The sequence below is a fragment of the Lemur catta genome, chromosome 14, assembly GCF_020740605.2.
Source record: "Lemur catta isolate mLemCat1 chromosome 14, mLemCat1.pri, whole genome shotgun sequence".
NCBI lineage: Eukaryota > Metazoa > Chordata > Mammalia > Primates > Lemuridae > Lemur > Lemur catta.
In genome coordinates, this window is record NC_059141.1 from 11,863,870 (window position 1) to 11,886,556 (window position 22,687).

Sequence of the window (22,687 nt, forward strand, 5' to 3'; positions counted from 1 at the left end):
GCAGTTAACTTGAGAGCTGTAAGCAAGGTGTGGAACTTGCCCCTCTGTAGGCTACCATGGATGTGGCCAGTCCCCCCACTGCCTAGTGAGGAGGAACCTGAATCTCATCAAGTCTCTAACCTAAATACTAGTGACAGTAAATATGCAAGATAGAGAAATATGCTAAATGACACCATGGGGATTCTATCAGTTGAATGTGAGCACTTTCATAGGACAAGTGACCTGCTTTATTTATTATTAATAATAACAAACTGGTGTGGAAGAAGGGAGAGGGGGAACTGTCACACATTAAAAGAGACATATGGACATGTCAGTCAAATGCAGTATGTGGACCTTGCTCCAGTCCCAGTTTAAACAAACTAACTGCCAAAAGACATTCTGAGACAATCTGGGAAATTTAAGTATAACCTGAGTATAAAATAATATTAATTTTTAAATTAATATCATTAATTACATTGTTAAATTTAACTGTTAATTAAACTGTTAATTTTTAAATTAACATTAAATTCATTTAAAAATGATAATTTTTAACTTTTATAAAATTGATTTTGTATTCATGTTAAGCAAGTTTATTGTTTACGGATATATAGTGAAGTATAAATGGGAGAAACAGTATTATATCTATAATTTGGTTTAAAATATTCGAGCAAAAACAAACAAAACAAAAACAGGGAGTTGGTGCTTGTGTGCACACTCATAATGTAGGATTGGCAACATTTGAAAATTGTTAAACTGGCTGACAGGCACCTGGGGGTGCTGTTTTACTACTTTGCTGTTGTGAACATTTGAAAATTCCTACAAATAAAAAATAAAAAGAAAAATGTTTTTAATTTTGAAACAAGAGAGAGTAGGAGGCAGCAGACAACAGCTGATGGTAAAACAGTAAATCAGTGAGATTTCCCACTTGACGTAGTGACAATGGTCACTAGAAATCTTGGAGAGTGGTTCTGAGGTCAGGTGGGAGTAGAGGGGAATTTAGAACTGAAGAGGAGTTTTTTTCCTAATGGGAGAAACTTCAGATTTTAAAAATCTGATGTGGCTGGCTGTGTTGGCTCACACCTGTAATCCTAGCACTTTGGGAGGCTGAGGCAGAAGGATCACTTACGCCCAGGCATTTGAGGTTACAGTGAGCTATGATGATGCCACTGCATTCTAGCCTAGGCAACAGAGCCAGACCCTGTCTCAAATAAACAAACAAACAAAACTGATGCAATGAGAAGTTGAATATACAAAAGAAAGAAAAAGTAACCAATAAGGTAGAGTTCCCAGGAAAGCAGGGAAGACTGAGATCCAGTGCACAGAGGCAGGGATTGGCCTGGGAGATGAGAAAAGGCGGCTTCCCTCTTAGAAAGAGAAAGGATGGAGTGGATGCAGACATAGGTAGTTTGGATCAAAAATAGGAGAGAGTTGCAACCTGACGATGGCTTCTGTGTTCTGTATAAAGTAGGAGCAGAGTTCTTGCAGGTGATGTAAAAAAAAAGGTAGAATTTCAGGACAGTGTTGATCACAATTTATAGTGATATCAGCCCCCTCTGTGGTGTGACTGCTCCAGCAGCACTGAGCTGCTCAGGTGCTGGCTCAGAGAAAGAGGAAATCTGGGAGCGTTTTAGGTTGAAGTTTCACCTAACAGAGTACAAAAAAAAAAAAGACAGGGAGTTTAGGATATTGATAGGAGTATTACTGAACCAAAGTATCGTGCCACCTAAGCTGGGTAAGAAAGAAAATGGGTTGGTACCTTGGAAGGTTTCAAGAATGTAAAAGGGTAATGGGTCAGAAGTTGTAAGGCCTGGGAATATCCCGTAAGGCCTGGGAATATCCCGCAGTAAGCCTGAAGGGGAGGCAGCTGCAGTCAGAGAGGGGGACGCTCCAATTAGCAAGTTTGGAGGTGGGCATTTATGAGTGATGTGATGATAAGGTATGAGTGTGAGTCAACGGCAGCAGAAAGTGGAGGAAGCAAATGGATAATTGGATTGGAAGTCATTTTCAGCATTCCATGAAGAAGCCGAAGTCTTTGCCCACCAGTCGTAGGCCAAAATTATTACACTATAATAATGCAGGACACTCAGAGGGAAAGAGAATCATTTTTAAGAGCTTTCCTAGGGAACAACACACCCAGAAAATAATTGTGTCACCTTGAACTTTTGAAATTCCTTTGCCCAGATAGCTCATGCACTATTTTTCATCTTCACAACATTCTTACAATGCAAAAAAGGGGACAGATATGAAGAACTATGGGACAGAAAGTCTATACTTTATTAAAATAGGGTTATCAGAAGTTAATTGACTCCCATTTGTTTTTTCAAGCCTAGAAGGAGCCAGCCTGGAGACCTCTGGGGCAAGGAGTGAGGCTAGGACTCACTGAGCCTAATGCCATGACCTGCTCCATAACTCTTCCTCCCACTGGCGGGCACAGGCTCAGGACACCTGCTGTCCCAGGATGCCTTCCCTCCCCTGGAATCATGGGCTGACTCCACCAGCAGGTTGCTAATGAATGCTAGGACTGCGGCACAGTTACAAGTATGGCTCAGTCCTTCCTACCCAGCCTGTTCATGCCCACCCCGTTCTGGGCTGGCCTAGTCCTAAGTCTAAATATACTCAGCCATAGTCATGCCAAATGTGCCCGTATCCCCTTTTCTCCTCCACTCTGCCTTGTGTTCCAATCTTCTATTCCCTACTTGCACAATGGGAGAGAGTCTCCCCACTTGCTTCTCTGCTTTCTGCCACAACTTAGGTTTATTTATGTACATCCATGGATCTCTTCTGAAGGTTCAGTTGGCAGCGAGGCACCAAAGAGAATCAAGAAACCCTCTGCAGAGTATTTGTCATCATTTATTTTCAACAATATTTATAACACGGTACTATAGGCTAAACACTGAGCCTAGTGATAAAAAACAGAGGAAAGAAAAACATAAATCTTCCCCTTTCAATGGACAAGGACAACTGAATTAGAAGAAATGAGGCAAAAGAAAGAAAAAATACAATTGACACATTTAAATAATATAATATTGTTATTGCAAACACAAAAGGGTTATTCAAGTGTTTTGCAAATGAAATGCTGCCTTTAGGCTAAATACACATTCTCAGTTGAGCCTTCAAGACGCAGGAAGAGGAGTAATTCCCCTGTGGCCAGGACTTTTAGAGGAAGGGCCACACCGTGGGGGCCCTTTGCTAACTGATGTACACAAAGTAGATAAGCTCCCAAATTGCTCTTACCTCACACACCCCTGAGGACCAAAGAATACCTTGGAAATACTAATACTAGTGTACTCTCATTAGTTTTCATTATTAATAGAAAGATACATTAAACCAAAAGGTTATAATCTACTATGTATCATGTACTATAGTCATAATTTATCTCAGCAAGATTTTAACAACATACTAAATTTTCTTTACATCATTTTAGAGCAATGATTATTCCACCTAGAAATACTCTAAATGTACTTCAAAAACTCAGCCAGCCAGAGGCTCACTTTTGCCTAGTGAGTTTGCACCACCATACTTCTGCATCACCTCCTCTTATTCAGGAAATTCCAGTGTAGCTCTATTTTGTCACTGATATCCAGATTTCTATAGATTATGGTATTATTTTCAGTCCCAGGGCTCAGTCCATTTTTAGGGCACACATGCACATTTATCAATGGGATGAACAGCCTATACAGAAAAACCTTCCCCAAAACCTGTACTTTTCTGTCTCATTTAAGGGCCAAGTTTTATCTGAATACTGGGTGGGAGGCAACTCTATTCTTCACTGCTCCCACTAAATAAACCCATCAGAACTGTGTCTGGGATTAGCATGGTTTCAGGATCTGGGCAATATTAGGTCCTATAATGTCCTGGCTACAGAAGGTAGATCTGAAAATTTTGAAGGGGAAAAAAAAAAGAATTTTAATGTGATTCCAGGGAGGAAAAAGACTTTGGTAGATCTTCCAATTTAATTAGTAGTTATTGCTTTTGCAAATATAATAGTGATTCTTAAATAATTTCATTTTCTTTAATTACAAAATTTCAAGATGTGTAAATTTTTATACTAGCCATAAATTTCAAATTATTTATGGATTTAAACATCCTTTATAAAATTTAAACTATACTTGGAAATGAAAAGGAAAAAATAATACTTATACCCATATTTTCCAGATATATCTATCACCATTTCTGCTCCCAAGTTGTTCTAAGAATGTCCAAACAAATATTTTTTCCAAATGAATTCAATACTTGTAATGTTTCTAATGTTAATGTCTGTATCAATTAATTTTGTGTAAGTCATGCCTGGTTCAAGTTTTCCACTGTAAACAAAAATAAGACTAATAAGGTTGCACAGGGTATGCACAATGCTGAATGAAAGAAAGCACACCTGTGTGAGTACTGTGGAAGAGAAACTTGTATTTGCTGGCATTTGCTTGTAGATTTATTCTTTCCATTCACATTGATCATTATCCCAGAAGAGCATGGTTCTGAAGTTTGAAAGAAGGGTGAGGTAAATGGAAAGCGTGGCTAGCTGATTTTTAGGGGATGCTTAGAGAGGCATTACCATGATGAGTTCTCCCTAGTGAAAGATCTTTGTAGTTTCAGAAACAAGATTACTATACTGACACTGGAAAATCAAGAAACTGTCAATTTAGGACTAAATTTACACAAGACTGATCTATAAGCCAGAATCCTGTTTATCAATTCACAGTGGGGAAATGCTTCCTTTTTGTTAACCAGAATGCTCCCCTACCCTTTCCCTGGTCCCTTCTTTATCTATATAAAAGGAATTGGGTAACCAAACTAGTGATCGAAAGATGTTTTGGTGATCATGGTGACAGAACAGAGATAGGGGGATTATATTGAGGCATAAGGCATATTCCATCCAAGCCAAAATGAAACATTATAAAACGTTTCTTCCCCACAATGCAAAAACTCTTTTCTGTGGTCCAGATTGCTACTGGCACCCAAACCAACATCTCTTACCCCCGTAAGGGTTACCTGACTCCCATTTTCCATGTCTGTTTATACCCATTCACCTTCTGATGATACAGTCCCTTTTTGGTTGTGTCAGTAACATAAATTAAGCTATAGTTAGTAACTGATTAAGCTATAGTCCAATCTAAAATTGTCCCACTGTTGTTGCCTACCGTATCATCTTGCCTTATTTTTTTCCTAACTTATTACTATTCTTTTATTAGTGAATTGTTTGTCTCTTCTAACTGCAATATAAGGTCTGTGAGAGAAAGACCTGTATCTGTATCCCCATCAAGTAGAATAGTTCTTGGTATGGCATAGGCACTTACATGTTTGTTGAATGAATAAATGAATGTTGTTGTTCCTAGGGTCTGTCTTACTCTATTACAAGTAGAATTAATTCACTTAATTACCAGAGGGCAACTTTTCTCCCAAGTTCTTGAAGGTAATCTTCCTGTCATTCCATGAACTGCCTTCACTCATCACCCATACAATGCAGCCCTTCCTGAATGTGTCCTCAGAAACCCAATTAACTAAGCTATAACCTATGGTGAAGGTGGACAAAAATAGGAATAGACTAACATACAAATTCATCTAGTTGACTTCATTTCAAGATGAGAAATTTGCTGTGAACCTTAAATGCTTAATTGTCCTAAAAAGAGGATTGGGCAACTATGTGACAACATTACACACGGCTTCTTTAGATGTTACCAAAAGAAGAACAGAGATGTGGAAACACTCCCACAAATCTTAAAAGAGGCACAAACTGCATATTCATCACCACCTGCCCAGGCCAGGTGCCTTTGTGCAGGGCACAAACCACACAGCCTTCCTCAGTGTCCTGTGAGCCTCAGAGCCACAGGGACACTGTTGTATTGAACTGTTCTCAGATGGATGCTTAACTGAGCCATGAAGAACAGGTAGAAATGAAATATGCTAAGACAGGGAAAAGTGTTTGGAACAAAGGAACAGCCTCAGGGAAGTCTGGAAAAGAGGATAGGGTGGGATCTGTTGAATGTTGGGGAGTGTGAACAGTGTAACCTTGTTGAACTGGAGGTGAACAAAGCCAAGTAGTGGGAGACATGGCTAGAAAGGTGGGTGGGCGCCTGGGCACCCCAGGATCCAGACGATCACAGGCAGCTGCACTCAGGCAAGACGATATGCAGAAACTGCCTGTGATTCAACTGATGCATCTTAACTGACAAAATAACCACACATCTTTGCTTTTCGTGCTTGTGCCCAGTATTTGAAGATAATGGAAATCATAGAGATAAAACACCTAATCCATTCATCTGTTTGCAAAAAGGTAGCAACTAATTAGTATGTATAATGTTAATTCTGAAATAAATTACAGAATTAAACAATGGAAGTGAAATATGTCATACAGAAATAGTAACGCTGATCAAATATAAGATTAAGGAAAACTCAAGATAAAAGGAGACTCTAGCAAAAGATATACAGTGAACATCTGTACTAGTTATTCTGACCTTTGACTATTCTAACACATGTCCTGTATCTGCGGATATTACTTAGATAGAAATTATTTTCCAATTGTCCTGCCTACATGGAGAAATATGGTCCCTTGAGTGATTTCACTTCCACTGAGTTTTACAGACAATTTGTGTCTCCAACCTGGAAATGAAGGAAACAGAAAAAGAGAGGAAGAGAAAGGGTTAAAAATACACAAGAAGCATGACACCCTGGGCCCTTTGGTGTAAATACAACTTTCAGGGTTGTATTTGGACAGTGCTGCACATATTCATGAAAAAATACAACTCTAGTTTCTGTGAATTTGGTAGAAAACTGCATTTAAAATACATATTAAGTTTCAAGTTTTAATTTTCAGAGTCAAATAGTTTAATGATATTTTAAAAAGAAAATTCTTTAATTGTCCAGGCATTTTTTATGACTTTTAAAAATGGAAGTTGTATGTCTTCTCTTGTCTATTTCCTTTGCATGTATACTTTCTACAGCCAAATTTTTATTTGCCATAGTTTGACAACTAGTTCAGAAAAAAATATAGAAGACTTATTGGGCAAGAAGGTGTGTGCTTTTATAATCACTTAGAGGCAAAGTAAATCATCCTTCCTCTCCTACAGGGATATGTGCTAAGAATGTCCAGTCCGTTTAGATATAGGCCGATATGATATCTGACAATGGGATAATTCCCTTGTATATGATCAACTATAACTTTTAAAAAATCAGAAACTAAACAGATCTTTTATCCTGAATTCCAAAATTATTATATACTTAATAATAAATTGAAAAATGCAATTCTTCATAAAATTATTTGAAAAGAATTTGAAAGGGGGAAAAAACCTACCAGAGAGTATTTTGAATTCACAAGTTAATCATTGCCAAAGAGTTCTCTTTCCCTCCACAGCCCAGTTCACTGGAATGTGGCTCCCACTGTCACCTCTCCACTGAAACCACCTGCACGACCTGTACCAGTGGTTGAGCTGTTTCTCCATCTCATGGGCCTCTTTGGCCCCTGTCTCATTTGACTTCTTAGTGTTTCTGGTGCAGTGAATGCCTCCTCCTTTCCTCCTCCTCTTTTAACCACAACCTGACACCGATCTTCCTTCTCTCTCTCTGCCCATTCCTCAAACCCTTTGCAGGGGCCACTTTCTTGGCTCTCTTTCCTTCTCATCTGGCACAGGGGCTCTTTTTGGGCAATCCCATCATCTGCTTTCACAGCTCTGATTACAGTTGGAGTGACTCCTAATCTCTATCTGTAGACCACATCCATCTCCAGAGACTCAGTCCCATATCTCCAGCTGCCTAGTGTGGCAAACACACTCCTACACCCTAAAGGCACCTCAAACCCAACACGTTAGAAACTGAGTCCATCATCTTATTCCAAACTAGCCTCTTTCTGTGACCAACCTTAGCAAATGGTGCATGATCCATAGCCAGAATTGTCCTTGACCCTCAGTTTTTCTGCATCCTTCAAATCCAGTTCCATTTTGCTTCTACCTTCTAACCACCTCGGCAATCACTCCATTTCTCCTTACTTTTCTGCCTGAATTGTTACAACAGCTGTCTACCAGGCACCTGGCCTCCATCTTGCTCCCTCTAATCCATGCAGAGACTACAGTGAGTTTTCTTAAAAAAACAATTAGTAATCTTTGATACCCTTCAATGGCTCTCCACTCACCCAAAGATAAAGCCGAAACTCTTCACATGAAACACAAGGCTCTCCCTTCATTTTCTGACCCAATTTGTCTCTCTTACCTTATCTCCTATTTCTATCCTCCTGGTCTCTACAATCCTGGCAGGGGGCCTCCTCTTTCAGTTTCTGCTCTGTCTTCCTTCCAGGCATTTAGAGATGCGGTTCCTCCTGCCTAGAACACTCCCATTTCCTGCTCTCCCTCACTCATTCTTCAGGACTCAGCCTAGAAATCACTTTCCCTCAAAAGCCTCCCCTGACTTTTCTGCTCTGCACGCACCTTGAATGTTTCCTGACAGATAGCTTATTACTCGGGATTGAAACAGATTTTATGTGCCGTCTTTCCCACTAGCCCCAACGCAATGAAGGACCTCACTGCATTGTTCTTCACTGCATCCCCAGTCTGGCCCAGTGCCCAGTTGTTTAGTAGACACAATAACAACTGTTGAATTTTTAAAGATAAGTACCTTAAAGCATTACACTAAAACTTAGCTATAATACTTACAGACAAATGGGGAAAGAGACCCGGTGTTTAAAAAATAATATGATCTATTAGTCTTTGTATTTTTGAGGTGAAATCTATCAGTGAAATGACCCATTGTTGGACATCCTTCTTTAGGACAATGGAAGCAATCTCCCTGGTGACAGAAAATAAGAGGTAGTTACTTATGCAGTTAGAAATGTTGCCCTTCAATAAACTCATGCTATATAATTAAATGATAATAAATCTTTGGAATCTAAATAAAGTATATGCACTAAAAAATTACTAAATTGACTAATAAGGCCACCATGCCTGTTTTCAAAAATGAAACAAAAGCAACTGAGGGAAAAAGAAAAACTTCCTATTAGAAAAATGGTAGACAATATGAATAGACAATCTGCAGAAGAGGAAACTCAAATAGTTGATAACTTTCTAAGAAGATGCTCAGTCTTACTAGTTGTCAGAGATATGCCAATTAAAACAAGATATGATTTCATATTCAGCAGATTTGCAAAAATTAAAACAATTGGCAATACTAAGTACATGGAGCTGGGGGAATTCACATTCGTTTCTGAAGGAAATATAAATTCTGTCAAAAATAAATTGATTGGATCAAATTTTTGAATTTTAGAAAAGTTTATTGTGCATACAAACGAGCAGTTCTTGAACCAGGAGACCTTGAACTGAAAGTAGTTAAGAAGCCCCCTTTGCAGCAGTTACAGCACAGTTTATAAACCGTAAAGGAGGAAGTGCTTTGACCATTTTTGTGATTGGCTATTACGCAGTAACATTCTTTTTTAGGGCAAGTAGAGCTGTTCTGGATGATTTGTCTATAACTGATTAGTTTAATTTCACTGAATCCTGCTGGCAAGGAAGTAAAACTTGTTTCTGTGTTTCGCTTATGAGTAGAGCTAGTGTTTCAGAGAAATCAGGATGACTTAAGTTTTCGGCTATGTGGTTATGGGTAGTGTGGCTTGGGTTCTGTCTAAACTGTGGCTTTCCTTTTTTATTTCTCTTTAACAATTGATCCTTTAGACAGCAATTTGGCAGTGTGTAATAAAGATGGAAATGCACATAGCTTTGATAATTTTATTTCTGTTATCTGTCATAAAGAAACTTCCATTCAAGTACATAAGAAGACATGCAAAGAGATGTATGTGGCACAATTGTATTTAATAACAGAAACTGGAACCAACCAAAATGCACATTAGTAGGGGAATGAATAAATTGTGGCTGATTCCTACAAAATAAATACACTAGGTCTATATACATCAATGTAGATCTCAAATTTTAATATTTAATGAAGAGAGCAAATCCAGAAAGACACTTACAATGTAACTCCACTTATTTGATATACATCAAATGTATTTTAAATAAGGCACTTCAATTATTTAATTTTATTTATATGTTTTAAAATCTAAAGCAAAACTAACAAAATGTTAACTTTTTAAAAATTTGTGTAGCAATGCTTGAGTATTTGCTATTTTAGGCTTTGAATTTTTAATTTAATAAACCATGGACATTTAGGCTCAGACTATCTAACATACCTCATTTAAAATTCCATTTTTAATGAAGGGAAATTCTGAAAAAATCGTAAGAGCTGATATTTATTGAGTGCTTACTATGTACCAGGCACTGTTCTAAGTATTTCATGTGCATTTAACTTAGTACTCACAAACTCCCTCATTATGCCTTTATTCTCCCTGTCTTACAGACGAGGGAACTACAGCACACAGAAGTCAATTTGTCCAATGTTGCTCATCTAGTAAGTGATGCAGCAAGAATGTGAACATGAGTGGCTTGGCACTAGAACCCCTCCTAATTTAATTTAATTTTTTTTTTTTAAGAGACAAGGTCTCATTATGTTGTCCTGGCTGGAGTGTGGTGGCTGTTCACAGGCATGATCACTGCAGGCTACAGCCTTGAACTCCTGGGCTCAAGGGATCTACCTGTCTCAGCCTCCTGAGTAGCTGAGACTATAGGCACACACCACTGTGCCCAATTCTAATTTAATTTAATTTAATTGTATGACTGGATAAAATACAATAAAACATGTCAAGGAAATTGACTCATTTTCTAGTCTGTAACCAAAATTAGCATCCAAGTGGCATGAGCCAGCTCCTAAAGGCTCTCTAGTCCTGCAGATCAACACCCTTATTTCTGAATATACAATGACTCCGAGGGCCTGCTCCCCTAAAAGTAAATGCCAGGATCCCTTAGCGACTCAGAGCAGCATCCGTGGCAGGAAGAAGGGAGAGGTGGAGAAGAAGGAGGTTATATGGGAAACTCCAGTGTCTGGCTGTCAAGCTTTCTGAGAACAGTATGAAACCCAGAGTATAGCCTGAGCGCACCCACACGCTCTGTAGCAGGAGGGAAATGCTTATTCCAGTCCCAATGCCACACATATTCCCAAAGTGCTATTACGTATAGTATACTTCAAACTGGAAAGCCCAGCTGATAAAACAGGGGATTAGATCTCTAAAGCACAAGAATAAAAATCTTTTCTACTTCCCACTACAAAATAGATTTTCTTTGTCCTTTTCATAGTGATAACCAAATGAAAAATACGTTTAGCTCAGATCTGGCACAGCATGCTTTATGACGTGAGCAAAATCAGATTTGATATTTTGTCACGTATTGATCTGTGTGGAACTCCTGTGTGCTGGCTATGCTTTAGTTCTACTCTGTATAAATAATTAAATTTTAATAAAATAATTTCCATGTTCCTAGTAAATAGTAATATGTTTGCTTGTAGCTATTGATTGGTTCAGCCTTCTCAGGGCATCTTTGAAGATGACATTTAAATATGTATACACACAAAAATTGTTGCCCTGGACTTATGCCTGTTACACAGTAGCATCTAATTACCACATAACAAATGGCCAAAGAAACAAAATTGGTTATAATCTTCAAAAGACCTGAAACAACCAGAATACAAATTGTTGGTTTTGTTACTTCAACCCTCCAGCAATCCTAGCTATTGTGCAGTACTCAACAGAGAAACAAGCCATTATTTCCCAAAATGGCAGATGCATTTTTTGCTATGTATTCAAAGCCCTAATGTTTAGCTAGTTAATCATGTTTCAAAAAATTACTTTCTAATTAAATTCTAAGTAAAATGCTTACTTATTGCTTTAAAAGATTTGTAGGATCTACAAGGCTAAGCGATGAATGTATCAGGATTGAGAATGCTTTTGGCATAAAAGCAATGACTTCGGGCATGGCTACATTCATAGAAGAAAGCCACTTCTGTGAAAACAATTGCCAATTAACTGATAGCACTTAATTGATAACTGGTAGCATTTCTTAGAAAGAGTAACTTTAAATGACAATTTTTTTCATTTTCTTTGGATTCTTTTTGTCTGACTCAAAAGGGACATTCCAGTAGGGTAAATAAACAAAAGTAAATGTAGATAACCTTTGACACCAATATCCCCAAACACTTCCTGGGATCTCTGACATAGTATCCCTGTGCACACAGCATCTCTGCCTTAGACCAAGTCTCTGTTTCTTTCTTTCTGCAGGAGGGACTGAACTTCCTTCCATTTAACCACAAAACGGTGAGCAATGTTAAACAGAACTGACTTAGAAGGGTGACAGGTAGGTGGAGGGTATTATACAAAATGTTAAAGACAAATTAGTTTTTTCATTGTCAAGCATGATATTACTGCCCTCAATAGTTAGGATCATTGCAATAATAAATCTAAATACATCTGCACAGTCTGAAGTTTTCATAGCATTCTAGTCATTTATGCTTTCTTTATCTTACATAATGACATTTTTACTGAATGGCATGGACTATATTCTTCTAACTACCTACCCAGCTTAGTTGATCTTTGAGAAACTAGATTTTGGTTTTAGTATATGCAGCAGATCATTATTCTATAACAATGGCCTAAAATAAATCACTCCTTCCTAGGTCCTCAACCCTTTGCAATAACACATTATCATTCCTCCTCCCAAGAAATGGAGCCTATTTTTTCACTCCCCTGGATTATGGGCTGATCTTGTAATTTGCTTTGACTAATAGAATGTGGAAGAACTGACATTGTGCAAGTTCTAGGGCCTTAGTGTTAAGAGGCCTTCCAGTACCCATTCTTGCTCTCTTGGAACCCAGCCGCCATTTTAAGAAATCCAGGCTCACTGGCTGGGGAGAGAAGCCCTGGAAGATAATAGACCACTTAACAGAGGAAAACCAGTCCCAAGGACCCAGACATGGAAGGTCATCTTGGACTTTCCCACCCAACTTAGCTCAGCCCAGCCCCTAGCTGGATATAGCCCCCTGAATTACCCAGCTGATGCTACACAAAGCAGAGTCTTACCAGAACTCTGAATCCTGACCCCTCTGAACCCTGGGCAAAAAAATAATTGCTCTTGTAAGAAACTATGGTTTGTGATGCAATAGATAACTGAGACAGCATAATTTCAGAAATGTAATACAGTCAGCAGAGATCAATAATTGGTATCCTTTTTTTTTAAACAAGGACTTCTCTTACATTAGGTTTCTGTAAATGTACCTATTTATATTCACAATTAATTGTGATTTAGACAAGACAGTTCGTTAGAATATAGCGAACTATTAATTTTAAAAGTAATGGTTCCTTAGTAATAAATATAATGTAAAATAGGATATCTTAAAGTCTTAAAACTCATCTGAAGACTTAATGTGAATGATAAATGTACTTTTAATCTAATAAAGTTGTAGGAAATCTTATAATGTTTCAAAATGATAGCTTATGATAAATGTATGTTTTACTTGCATTAATCCTTTACAGAATTTCATATGATCTGTGTATAACACTTAATATAGTTATATAAAGAAGTCTTTTGAGAAGTCTTTTGATCTATATTTTATCCTCATTGAAAGGATTTAAGGCCACAATGTGAAAAATAATGAGAGAAATAAGTTTTATAATAGGCCTTTTTTGTATGAATTTAGCTTATCTCTACTAGGTGAAATTGATTTTAATTCTTATTTGAGTACCTGTAGATTCACCAGTTGCATTTTTTTAACCATTCCTCTACAAGTGGGAGATTACATAGTTTCTATTACTTTGCCACCACAAACAATGCTGCAGTGACACCCTTGAATGTGTGTTTACACACTCAGGCTTTGAAAACAGTTCACGTTTTATTTTAGATGAGTCACATTTAGTAGTATCTTACATTTGCTTCTGCTACTTTATTTGGTATTCAGATACTTGATATTGTATGTAAACAAACATAAAGCCCAACTCCAGGGTATGCTTACTGGTCATTCTTCCAAAGCCTGGTATCCTGGACCCAGCTTCCCCAGCCAGATGTGCTCCCAAGCTGGTGCTAATCAAGTGCACTTTAGAAGGGGAATATTTGCATGTTTTCTGAAAGGATTGTTTTAAAGGAAAACGGAACAGGTAGGTTGGCTTAAATATGCTTTAGAAAACAAAAAGCCAGAAACAACTTGGTTCTCTCTCTTGCATGTAAGATGCAGACTGGTAAACTGACAAAGTGACACCTCTGTGCACTTACATCTTTATCTGATCAAAGGAGAGAATCAGACAGGCCTGGAAGAATGCCCTCTATTGGAGCTCTTCTTGTGCTAAGGAGCTGGCCTCCTGGTCTTTGGGAATAAGAGAACAGCCCCAGCAGCTGCATTTTTGGCTTCCAGATCCATGCTTATCCCTTGTGAGGCCAAACCCTTTCAGCACACCACTAACATGAGTCAAAGGCAGCTAGCTCATGCCTACACTGTTATCCACCTTGCTTGTGTCTGTCTCCTCCAGGCTAAGGCAACACTAGGAGGAGCTTTTAAGAATATTCACAAACTCAAACAACGCAATAGCAAGAAAACAAATAACATCATTAAAGAATGAGCAAAGGACTTGAACAGATATTTCTCAAAAGAAGACATACAGCTTATCAACAGGTCTATGAAAAAACGATGACTATCACTAATTGTCAGGGAAATGCAAATTAAAACACAATGAAATATCGCCTTCTACCTGTTATGTTAGTTAGCTTGATATAATCATTTCATAATGTATACATATATCAGAATATATCATCAAAAGAAAAAAAGATGATGTATGTTGGCAAGGATGTGGAAGAAAGGGAACTGTTGTATACTGTTGGAAGGAATGTAAATTAGTACAGCCATTATGAAGGACAGTATGGAGATATTCCTCAAAAAATTAAAAATAGCTGGGCACAGTGGCTCATGCCTGTAATCCCAGCACTTTGGAAGGCTGAGGTGGGAGGATTGCTGGAGGCCAGGATTTCAAGACCGGCCTGGGCAACACAACAAGACCCAGTCTCTAAAAAAAAATTTATCTGGGTGTGGTGGTATGCTCCTGTAGAATCTATACTATTTTCTATCTCTTTGTTGAAATTCTCACTTTCTTCATGCAATATTCTCCTGATCTCATTAAACATCTTTATCATGGTTATTTTGAATTATCTACCAGACAAATTATATATCTCTGTTTCATTAGGGTCAGTTTCTGAAAATGAACCTGTACCCTTATTTGAGATACATATCCTGTTTCTTCATTTTCCCTGACTCTTGATGTTAACATCTGCACATTAGAAAAAACACCATCCCTCCCAGTGTTCATGGGTTGACCTATATATGAGAATACTCTCACCAATCAGCCCAGTCAGAGATACTAGGGGGCAGGAGACCTCTCGAACCTTTGTGCTAGTGTGAATCACTGTCTTTGTTCTTAGTAGCTCCCAGGCATCTAGAGTAAGTTGGGTGATACAAGTGGTTGAAGATAGATGAGACAGAATCTAGCAGCCCATGGAAAAGTTGGAAATTTTGATTTGCAGTCAAACTCTTTCCCTTCCAAGAAGAACCTGGAATCTAGGGTTTTCTGCCCACTCACTCTGCACTTCAGGGGAAGGGACTATGGCAATTGCTTGCATGCTAGTTCAAACTGCCATTTTTGTTCTCACTGGCCCTTAGATTTCATAAGTATGCTGGGTCTCATCAGTGATCCGAGACATGCAAGATTGAAGTGAATTCCTCAAGCAGCCCTCAGAAAAGTTGGAATATTGAACATTCAGTTCAGCTTTTTCCATCTCCAAAGTGAAGCTGGAAGCTAGGAGTTTCCTTCAGATCATATGACTCTGTGCCGGGAGCAGAAGTAATGACAAAAAGGTGTCTCAAATTTTCCTACTGGCTTCATTGAAGCTGCTTTTATATTTACCCAGGGTGTAGGAACCTCTCAACTAGTTTTGGGACTTCTCACAAAAAGAATTTATCTGTATATTGTTGTTTGTGGGCAAAGAAAGGGCCCAGGGCTTTCTAATTCTGCTATCTTGATGACATCACTCCTGAGCAAGCATTTTTATTAATAGTTTCATCTAAGTTTCAGGTTCTCATGATTATGGTGAAAATCAAGCAATTGATTGCACTTGCAAACATTTGTCATTTGATCAAATGATCTATTTTTCCACCAGTTATGTTTTCTACCATATATAATATATATGTCCCTTTACAAAGAGTATTTTCTCTGTCATTTACATATGTGAATGGGTGCCAGTGAGTGGCACATGGTCATTAAGGCATCACTTCCATCACTGCTCCCACTATTTTATATCTGTTTTCTTTCCTGTCTCCCTATACAGGCTGGTGTCTGAGATCAGCTCTCAGCCCTCCTCCCCTTCATTCTTCTCCTTCTTCCCCATCAACCTAATTAATATCCTATTCCCAAGCACCTGCTTGGCCCAGAACAAGTGCAGGTGGGGAAATGTGGTGGCCTGGTTACCTCTGATGAGATGACAGAGAGGTAGAGAAGAGATTCATCTGTTTCTTTACCTGCTCCTTCTTTAAGCCTGGCTCCTGAATTATTCTCAGGGGATTCCAGACTTTCTTCACCCTAAACCCTCTCCCCTTCTTCACTTTGAGACTCCAAGGTGGGCTGTTCAATTCAGTGAATATTTAATTCAGCAAATACTGCCCTTCATTTCTGCACACATCTGCCAGCTTCCTATAAGCCACTACTGTTTATTTACTGGACTTATAAAAGCCCACAGCTCAGGCCCTAGGATCAATGAAGAAATTCCCAAAAGCTTACAGTTGGTTTTTCTCCAAAGAGGAAATGAATCTGATTTCATCCTTTGTATGCAAAAAACCTCCTTGTACTCTAAGGACCTTCTTGCACCCTAGTCTTCCTGACGCAGTGAGAAGAGAAGATAGAGAAGTACAGGGGCACAAGTGAATATTTGACTCCCTGATTCCTTCTTCAGGCTATTTACTAACTGTGGTCAAGGTTCAAATATCAGCTCCACTGGCTGATCACCCACTTTGCTTCTACTCCTGCCACTCTCCATCCTGTTGCATTTTCTTCATTGCACTTGGTCCTAGCTGACATTTTCTTGTTCATTTATTTATTGCTTGCTTCCATTATCTACTAGAGTCAGAGAAGAAACACTGTCTTGCTCACAAGTCATACCTTCAATGGCTAGAATAGTGTCAATTCCACAGCAAGTGTAGAATAAAATATTTTTCAACAAATATTTTATTCTATACTTGAATGAACTCTCCTTAAAAATCCAAAAGGGTCATACATCTTTAGATTTTATTTCACTGCATTTTAGGGTGGGAAATTACTTTCTACAATGGCAAAGCATTTGGAGATTCATAAATGTCTCAGAGTATAGCCCTCATAAATATCAAGGTCTGTTTTATTCTTTTAGAAAATATGTATGTTAAATAGTTGTATCTGGACTGGCTTATAGATCTAACTAATTCATTGCCATAGAACCCTCTTTTTGTGGAAAAATGCATTTATGATCTAAACAAATAGCATTCATAAGATGGACACAGTTTATAATCATTAAGGATAGATTTACAATGTGATGAAAACTAACCAACATAGTCCAACACGCTGACCAAGGCAGTGACCTTGAGGGGACTTTTTGGTGATGAGCCTGTGTAGACACATTGCCACCAAGTGCTGCTTCATATAACCACAGGCTCTTCTTTCCTAAGAAGAAATTCTCCTTTTCTGGCTACTGTGCACAAATGCTTATTATTTCACATGTTCCGTACTTGCTTAAGCGAATAAAAAGGACACAAAATTGTCTGGAATTCTGGGTGTTACGATCCAAAACCAATTAAATAAAATTAAAAAAATCAACTCTTCATACCACGAGAACATCAGTAAAATAAGCCACCTCAGCATCAACAACGCGTAGATTGTTTATAGCATGGATTTATTCCAGTGAACCATTAATCCAGTCTAAATTAATGCAGTTTATGTCTTTCACTTGTAGCAGTGCCTGGTACAAAGATTTATTATGAATACTAAAGAAGTAAGTGTTAAAGAAAACCAAAGTGTCTCAAGACTTGATTCTATAATAAGAAATAATATTAGTAGGTATTAATTGAGGATCTACTATATGTTAGGCTGTGTCCTAACTCTTCTATATATTAATTTATTTAATCCTTAATGAGATAGATAGGTTATTTTTACCATATGGTCTTATAAATAATTAATTGCTTATGATATTAATTCACAGGATGAAATACAAAATCGGCAGGAAGGAATTGTACAATTTATCCATAATCTACTTCTCTAACTTTACTTTTAAGGCCTTCCTCTCTGTCCCCACCTAACCCAGACTGTTGTCATTCATCACACAGACATTCGTCAGCCCAGCAGTTCCTCACCTTTGTGTTCATGCCATTTCCTTTGCCATGTCCCTGCTTGTATCTGCTTGTGAGAATCCTGCCCATCCTTCAGGATACACCTCAAATATGTGTCCTCCTCAAAGCCTGGCCCCAACACCAGCCCCAAAGTGAAGTCAAGTTCTTCTTCACTTTGTTCCCAAAGTCTTTTATTTGCATCTTATACTACAGATCATAATTTGTGTTGCAATAAAGGTATTTGTTTACATACCCCATTCCCCTAACATAATAAATTTAAGACATTGTCTTGTTTATTCAATTCAATATATAATAGGCGCTGTTGCTTATTTACAATCTTACCTATGGAAATTTCAATCAGTACATTAAGTGAATGTAATATCAAATTCATCTCATATGAAGTAACATAGTCAAAGCAATCTTCACATTTAAATACTAAGATAAATAACATGGGAAAAATTCTGGATTACAATGATAAAAAGAATTATTTGCCTTTAAATCAATAGTTTATGCCAGAATAGGTTACTGTATCTGTTTTCTGTATCTATAGCTACATCTCGTGTGATAGAGTAATATATGTGTGAAGGCAGCAAGTTTGCTTACCTGATAGGTTTTGGGATTATATATACTGTAGAGCAGAAAGCAAGTGTTTATCTTCTCTGGAGACCAGGGTAAATCTCCCAACTTTGTTGACAAAATCCTGGTCCATGGTAAATCATCCTTAAAACACCTTACCCTTTCATAGCAAACTTCTTTTTCTGCAGCAAAAAGATGGAGTGTCAGTAACACAGGAAGCAGCCCCAGGGAGAGGCTGTGTTTTCCACTATGAGAGTTAAAGTAATCTTTAATTTTGGACATTAATAAGATACACAGCTTGCAGATATTTTCTCCTATTCTGTCGTTTGCCTTTTCATTTTGTTGATTATTTTCCTTGCTGTGAAAGCTTTTTAGTTTAATGTAGTCCTTTGTTGCCTGTACTTTTGGTGTCATATCCAAAAAATTGTTGCTAAGACCTGTGTCAAGGAGCTTTTTGCCTCTGTCATTTTCTAGGATTTTTATGGCTTTAGGTCTTACATTTAAGTCTTTAATTCATTTCAAGTTAATTTTTGTGTATAACATAAGGGTCCAATTCCATTCTTTTGCATGTGGATATTTAGTTTTCCTAACACCATTTATTGAAGAGACTATCCTTTCCCCATTGTATATTCTTGGCATCCTTGTCAAAGATGAGTTGACCATATATGCATGAGTGTGTTTCTGGGCTCTCTATCTTGTTCTGGTTTATGTGTCTGTTTTTATACCAGTACTATACAATCTTTATTACCATGCTCTGTAATATAATTTTTTTTTTTTTTTTGAGGCAGAGTCCTGCTCTGTCACCCTGGCTAGAGTGCTGTGGCATTAGCCTAGCTCACAGCAACCTCAAACTCTTGGGCTCAAGTAATCCTTCTACCTCAGCCTCCCAAGTATCTGGGACTACAGGCATGCACCACCATGCCTGGCTAATTTTTTCTGTATATTTTTAGTTGTCCAGCTAATTTCTTTCTATTTTTTAGTAGAGATGAGGTCTCGCTCTTGCTCAGGCTGGTCTTGAACTCCTGAGCTCAAATGATCCGCCAGCCTTGCCCTCTCAGAGTGCTAAGATTACAGGCGTGAGCCACCGCGCCCGGCTGTTATATAGTCTTAAGTCAGGACGTATGCAGCCTCCAGCTTTGTTCTTCTTTCTCAAGATTGCTTTGTTGGTTATTTGGGGTCTTTTGTGATTCCATATGAATTTTAGGATTGTTTTTTTCTATATCTATGAAAAAAGTACATAAGAAACTCATACAACTTAATAGCAAAAAAGCAAATAAAAAAATTACAAAACAGGCAAAGAACCTGAATTAGATGTTTTTCAGGCCAACAGGTATATGAAAATGTGCTCAACATCACTAATCATCATGGAAATGCAAATCAAAACCACAGTGAGTTTCCTGAATCTTGGAACAGTATAAGAAAAAGAAAAAAGAAACCAAAAACCCCACAATTGTTAGGATGGCATTGGCTGTATCCCAGCCCCAGCAGAACCCAGCCAGAAGGTCGGCTTGAAGCTGAGAGACAACAGCTCTATAACCCAGCATGGCCCACTGTCCACTTTGTCTCATCTTTTCCTCCAATATAGTCAATGACTCTGTTTTTAGCTCATTTATTGCCTTCAATTGTAAATTTAAATAATCTTTTATTTTTGATCCATACCTTATATTCCTTATAACTTGACTCCCCACCTTTGCAAGAGGAATTTTTTAGTGAACCCACCTCTCCTTCTCTTCCTACTTTCCATTTTCCTGCACTTTCACTTTCATGCTGTCAAGATGGATAATATTCAGACTTTGTTCTATAATCATAATTAAGCCTTCTATGCTTTGTCTGTAGGCTGGCTCTAAAAAGTTGAAAATCAATAAATAGAACTTATATTATTATGACTAGATAAATATTTTTGCCTTCAGCCAACTAGCATGCTGTAATTATATTAAATATTTCCTTCTCTGCAACTCCATTGTTCAGACACCCCCTTCCCTTCAAAGGAGACTATTCAAATGAATTCTCTCTTCTAATACTTGAATTACTCAAGATCAGTGTCATTTGAGTTTACTTCATATTTGGATCATGTCTTTTGTGTGCTGTATTTTCCTGGATTCTCTAGTTGCATTTTTTTTTCTATTGTTGAAAGGATAAACATGTGCCTTTTTCAATATATCCCTAGTATATTGCAGCTTCTTAACATTGCTCCTGCCTGGAATCCATTCTGATCCTGTTCTGATTTGAACCAATGATTTCTTATTTGTATCATAGCTTCCTAATACAACCTTCTGTTTTTCCTAGAACATCCAGGTACCTTTATTTTTTCCATTCTGTGGCTTTTTTTCCCCTCCAGGCTATCAACTATATTATTCAGTCTATGGAAGAGAGTTTTGATTTTGAAATGAGTATTTTTATAACTATTCCCTGTTTTCTATGCTTATAATTTACCAGGGGTATTTGCCATTGTGCTCTTTTCAATAAGAAAATACTCACAGAAAGAGCATAAAGTTTGAGGGAACTAGACATGATAAAGCAGAATGAGCAACATCATAAGGCATTAAAGCTACTTAAGAGAAAATTAAAAGATTAATAGTTCTCTAAAAATAACATTTGCTATAAAATTAAAATGGGGCCAATAACCTAAGTGGCCAATAATAAAGGATATAATTTTAAAATTATGGTATTGAGAAATACTGTACAGCCATTGTAAATGTTTATAGAGAATTTGTAATGATATTTGTAATGGGGAAAAAATAAAATTCAAAGAAAGTGTACCAAAATATTAACAATAATGAGATCACAACAGTTGTTGTTTTCTTCTTTATACTTATCTATCTACTCAAATTTTCAATAATGAATACAAACTACTTTTATAACAATAAAAAAGTCACAAAAGTAAAGAAAGGGTGCTTCTTTATCAAATGATGCCCAGTCTGCTTTCTTTGTCTTATTAATAATAATTAAAATACCAAAAAAAGATTGACCTCTATGTGCCATGTATATGGAGAAAAGAAAAGTTAGAAAAACTGATGACCTAAGTGAAATGTTGCATTGCTGTTAAGTGGCCGAAGAAACAAGTGAACCATCATGCAGGTTATTCTATTACAAAGTGGAACTGGGAGAGGTATACTGTATTAGCTTTTTGTAGGTTATGTTGTAGAAACAAATAGCCCCCGCATCTCATAGGTTTACAAAAATTAAAGTTTATTTCTTGCTTGCGTTATATTTTGGCTACAGCGTTTTTAGGTTGGCTCTGGCTGTGATTTACCAGTCTTTTTTGTTGCGGGATCCAAGCTAAGGGAGTAGGCTCTGTTCTGTACACGTTACTCTTGGGGCAGAGGAAAAGGATGCAACAGTAGAACCATGCAAAGGCTCTTAGAGGTGTCCAGACTTGGCACATTCTCTTCCATGTCGTGTGGTCAGAGGTGAGTGTGTATAATGATCTTAAAGGGAGGGAGAGTACATAATGGGGAAAAATAATGCAATCCACTATGGAAGGGTATGAAGATTTCAGTTTTTATAAGTACCACCAAAATGAAAACCTTATATACTCCACCAGAATGAAATGCTTTTGTTATTTCAATTTGCATTTCTTTAATTACCAGAAACTTTGAATATACCTTTGTACATCTCTGGCTATTTGTACATCTTCTGTGGATGAGATCTTTGTGTCCTGTGTGTATTTTTCTAAAGTTTGCTTTTTCTTATTTATTTGTAAAAATTCTTTGAATAGTAGAGAAATTTGCCCCTTTTCAGTCTGATATCTGGCAAATATACTCCAGTTTGTTGTTTATGTATTTGTTTTATTTATTTCACTTTTACCTTAAAGAGGTTTTACATTTTATTCAATCAAAATTATCAATCTTTTTCTTAAGGGGTAAGTGGTTTTATCTTCTTTAAAAAA

At 37.5% G+C, this 22,687-nt stretch overlaps 1 protein-coding gene across 1 annotated transcript; it reads right to left on the reverse strand.

The window, feature by feature from the left end:
• Positions 1 to 3,788: 3,788 nt before the first annotated feature.
• On the reverse strand, positions 3,789 to 21,247 carry PNLIPRP3 (pancreatic lipase related protein 3). Its single transcript, XM_045567899.1, is given in 9 exon segments — positions 3,789 to 3,852; positions 4,116 to 4,301; positions 6,471 to 6,573; positions 8,616 to 8,744; positions 11,718 to 11,840; positions 13,843 to 13,951; positions 17,724 to 17,855; positions 18,826 to 18,980; positions 21,232 to 21,247. Coding segments are annotated over 9 exon segments (1,017 nt in total).
• Between the last annotated feature and the right edge of the window lie 1,440 nt (positions 21,248 to 22,687).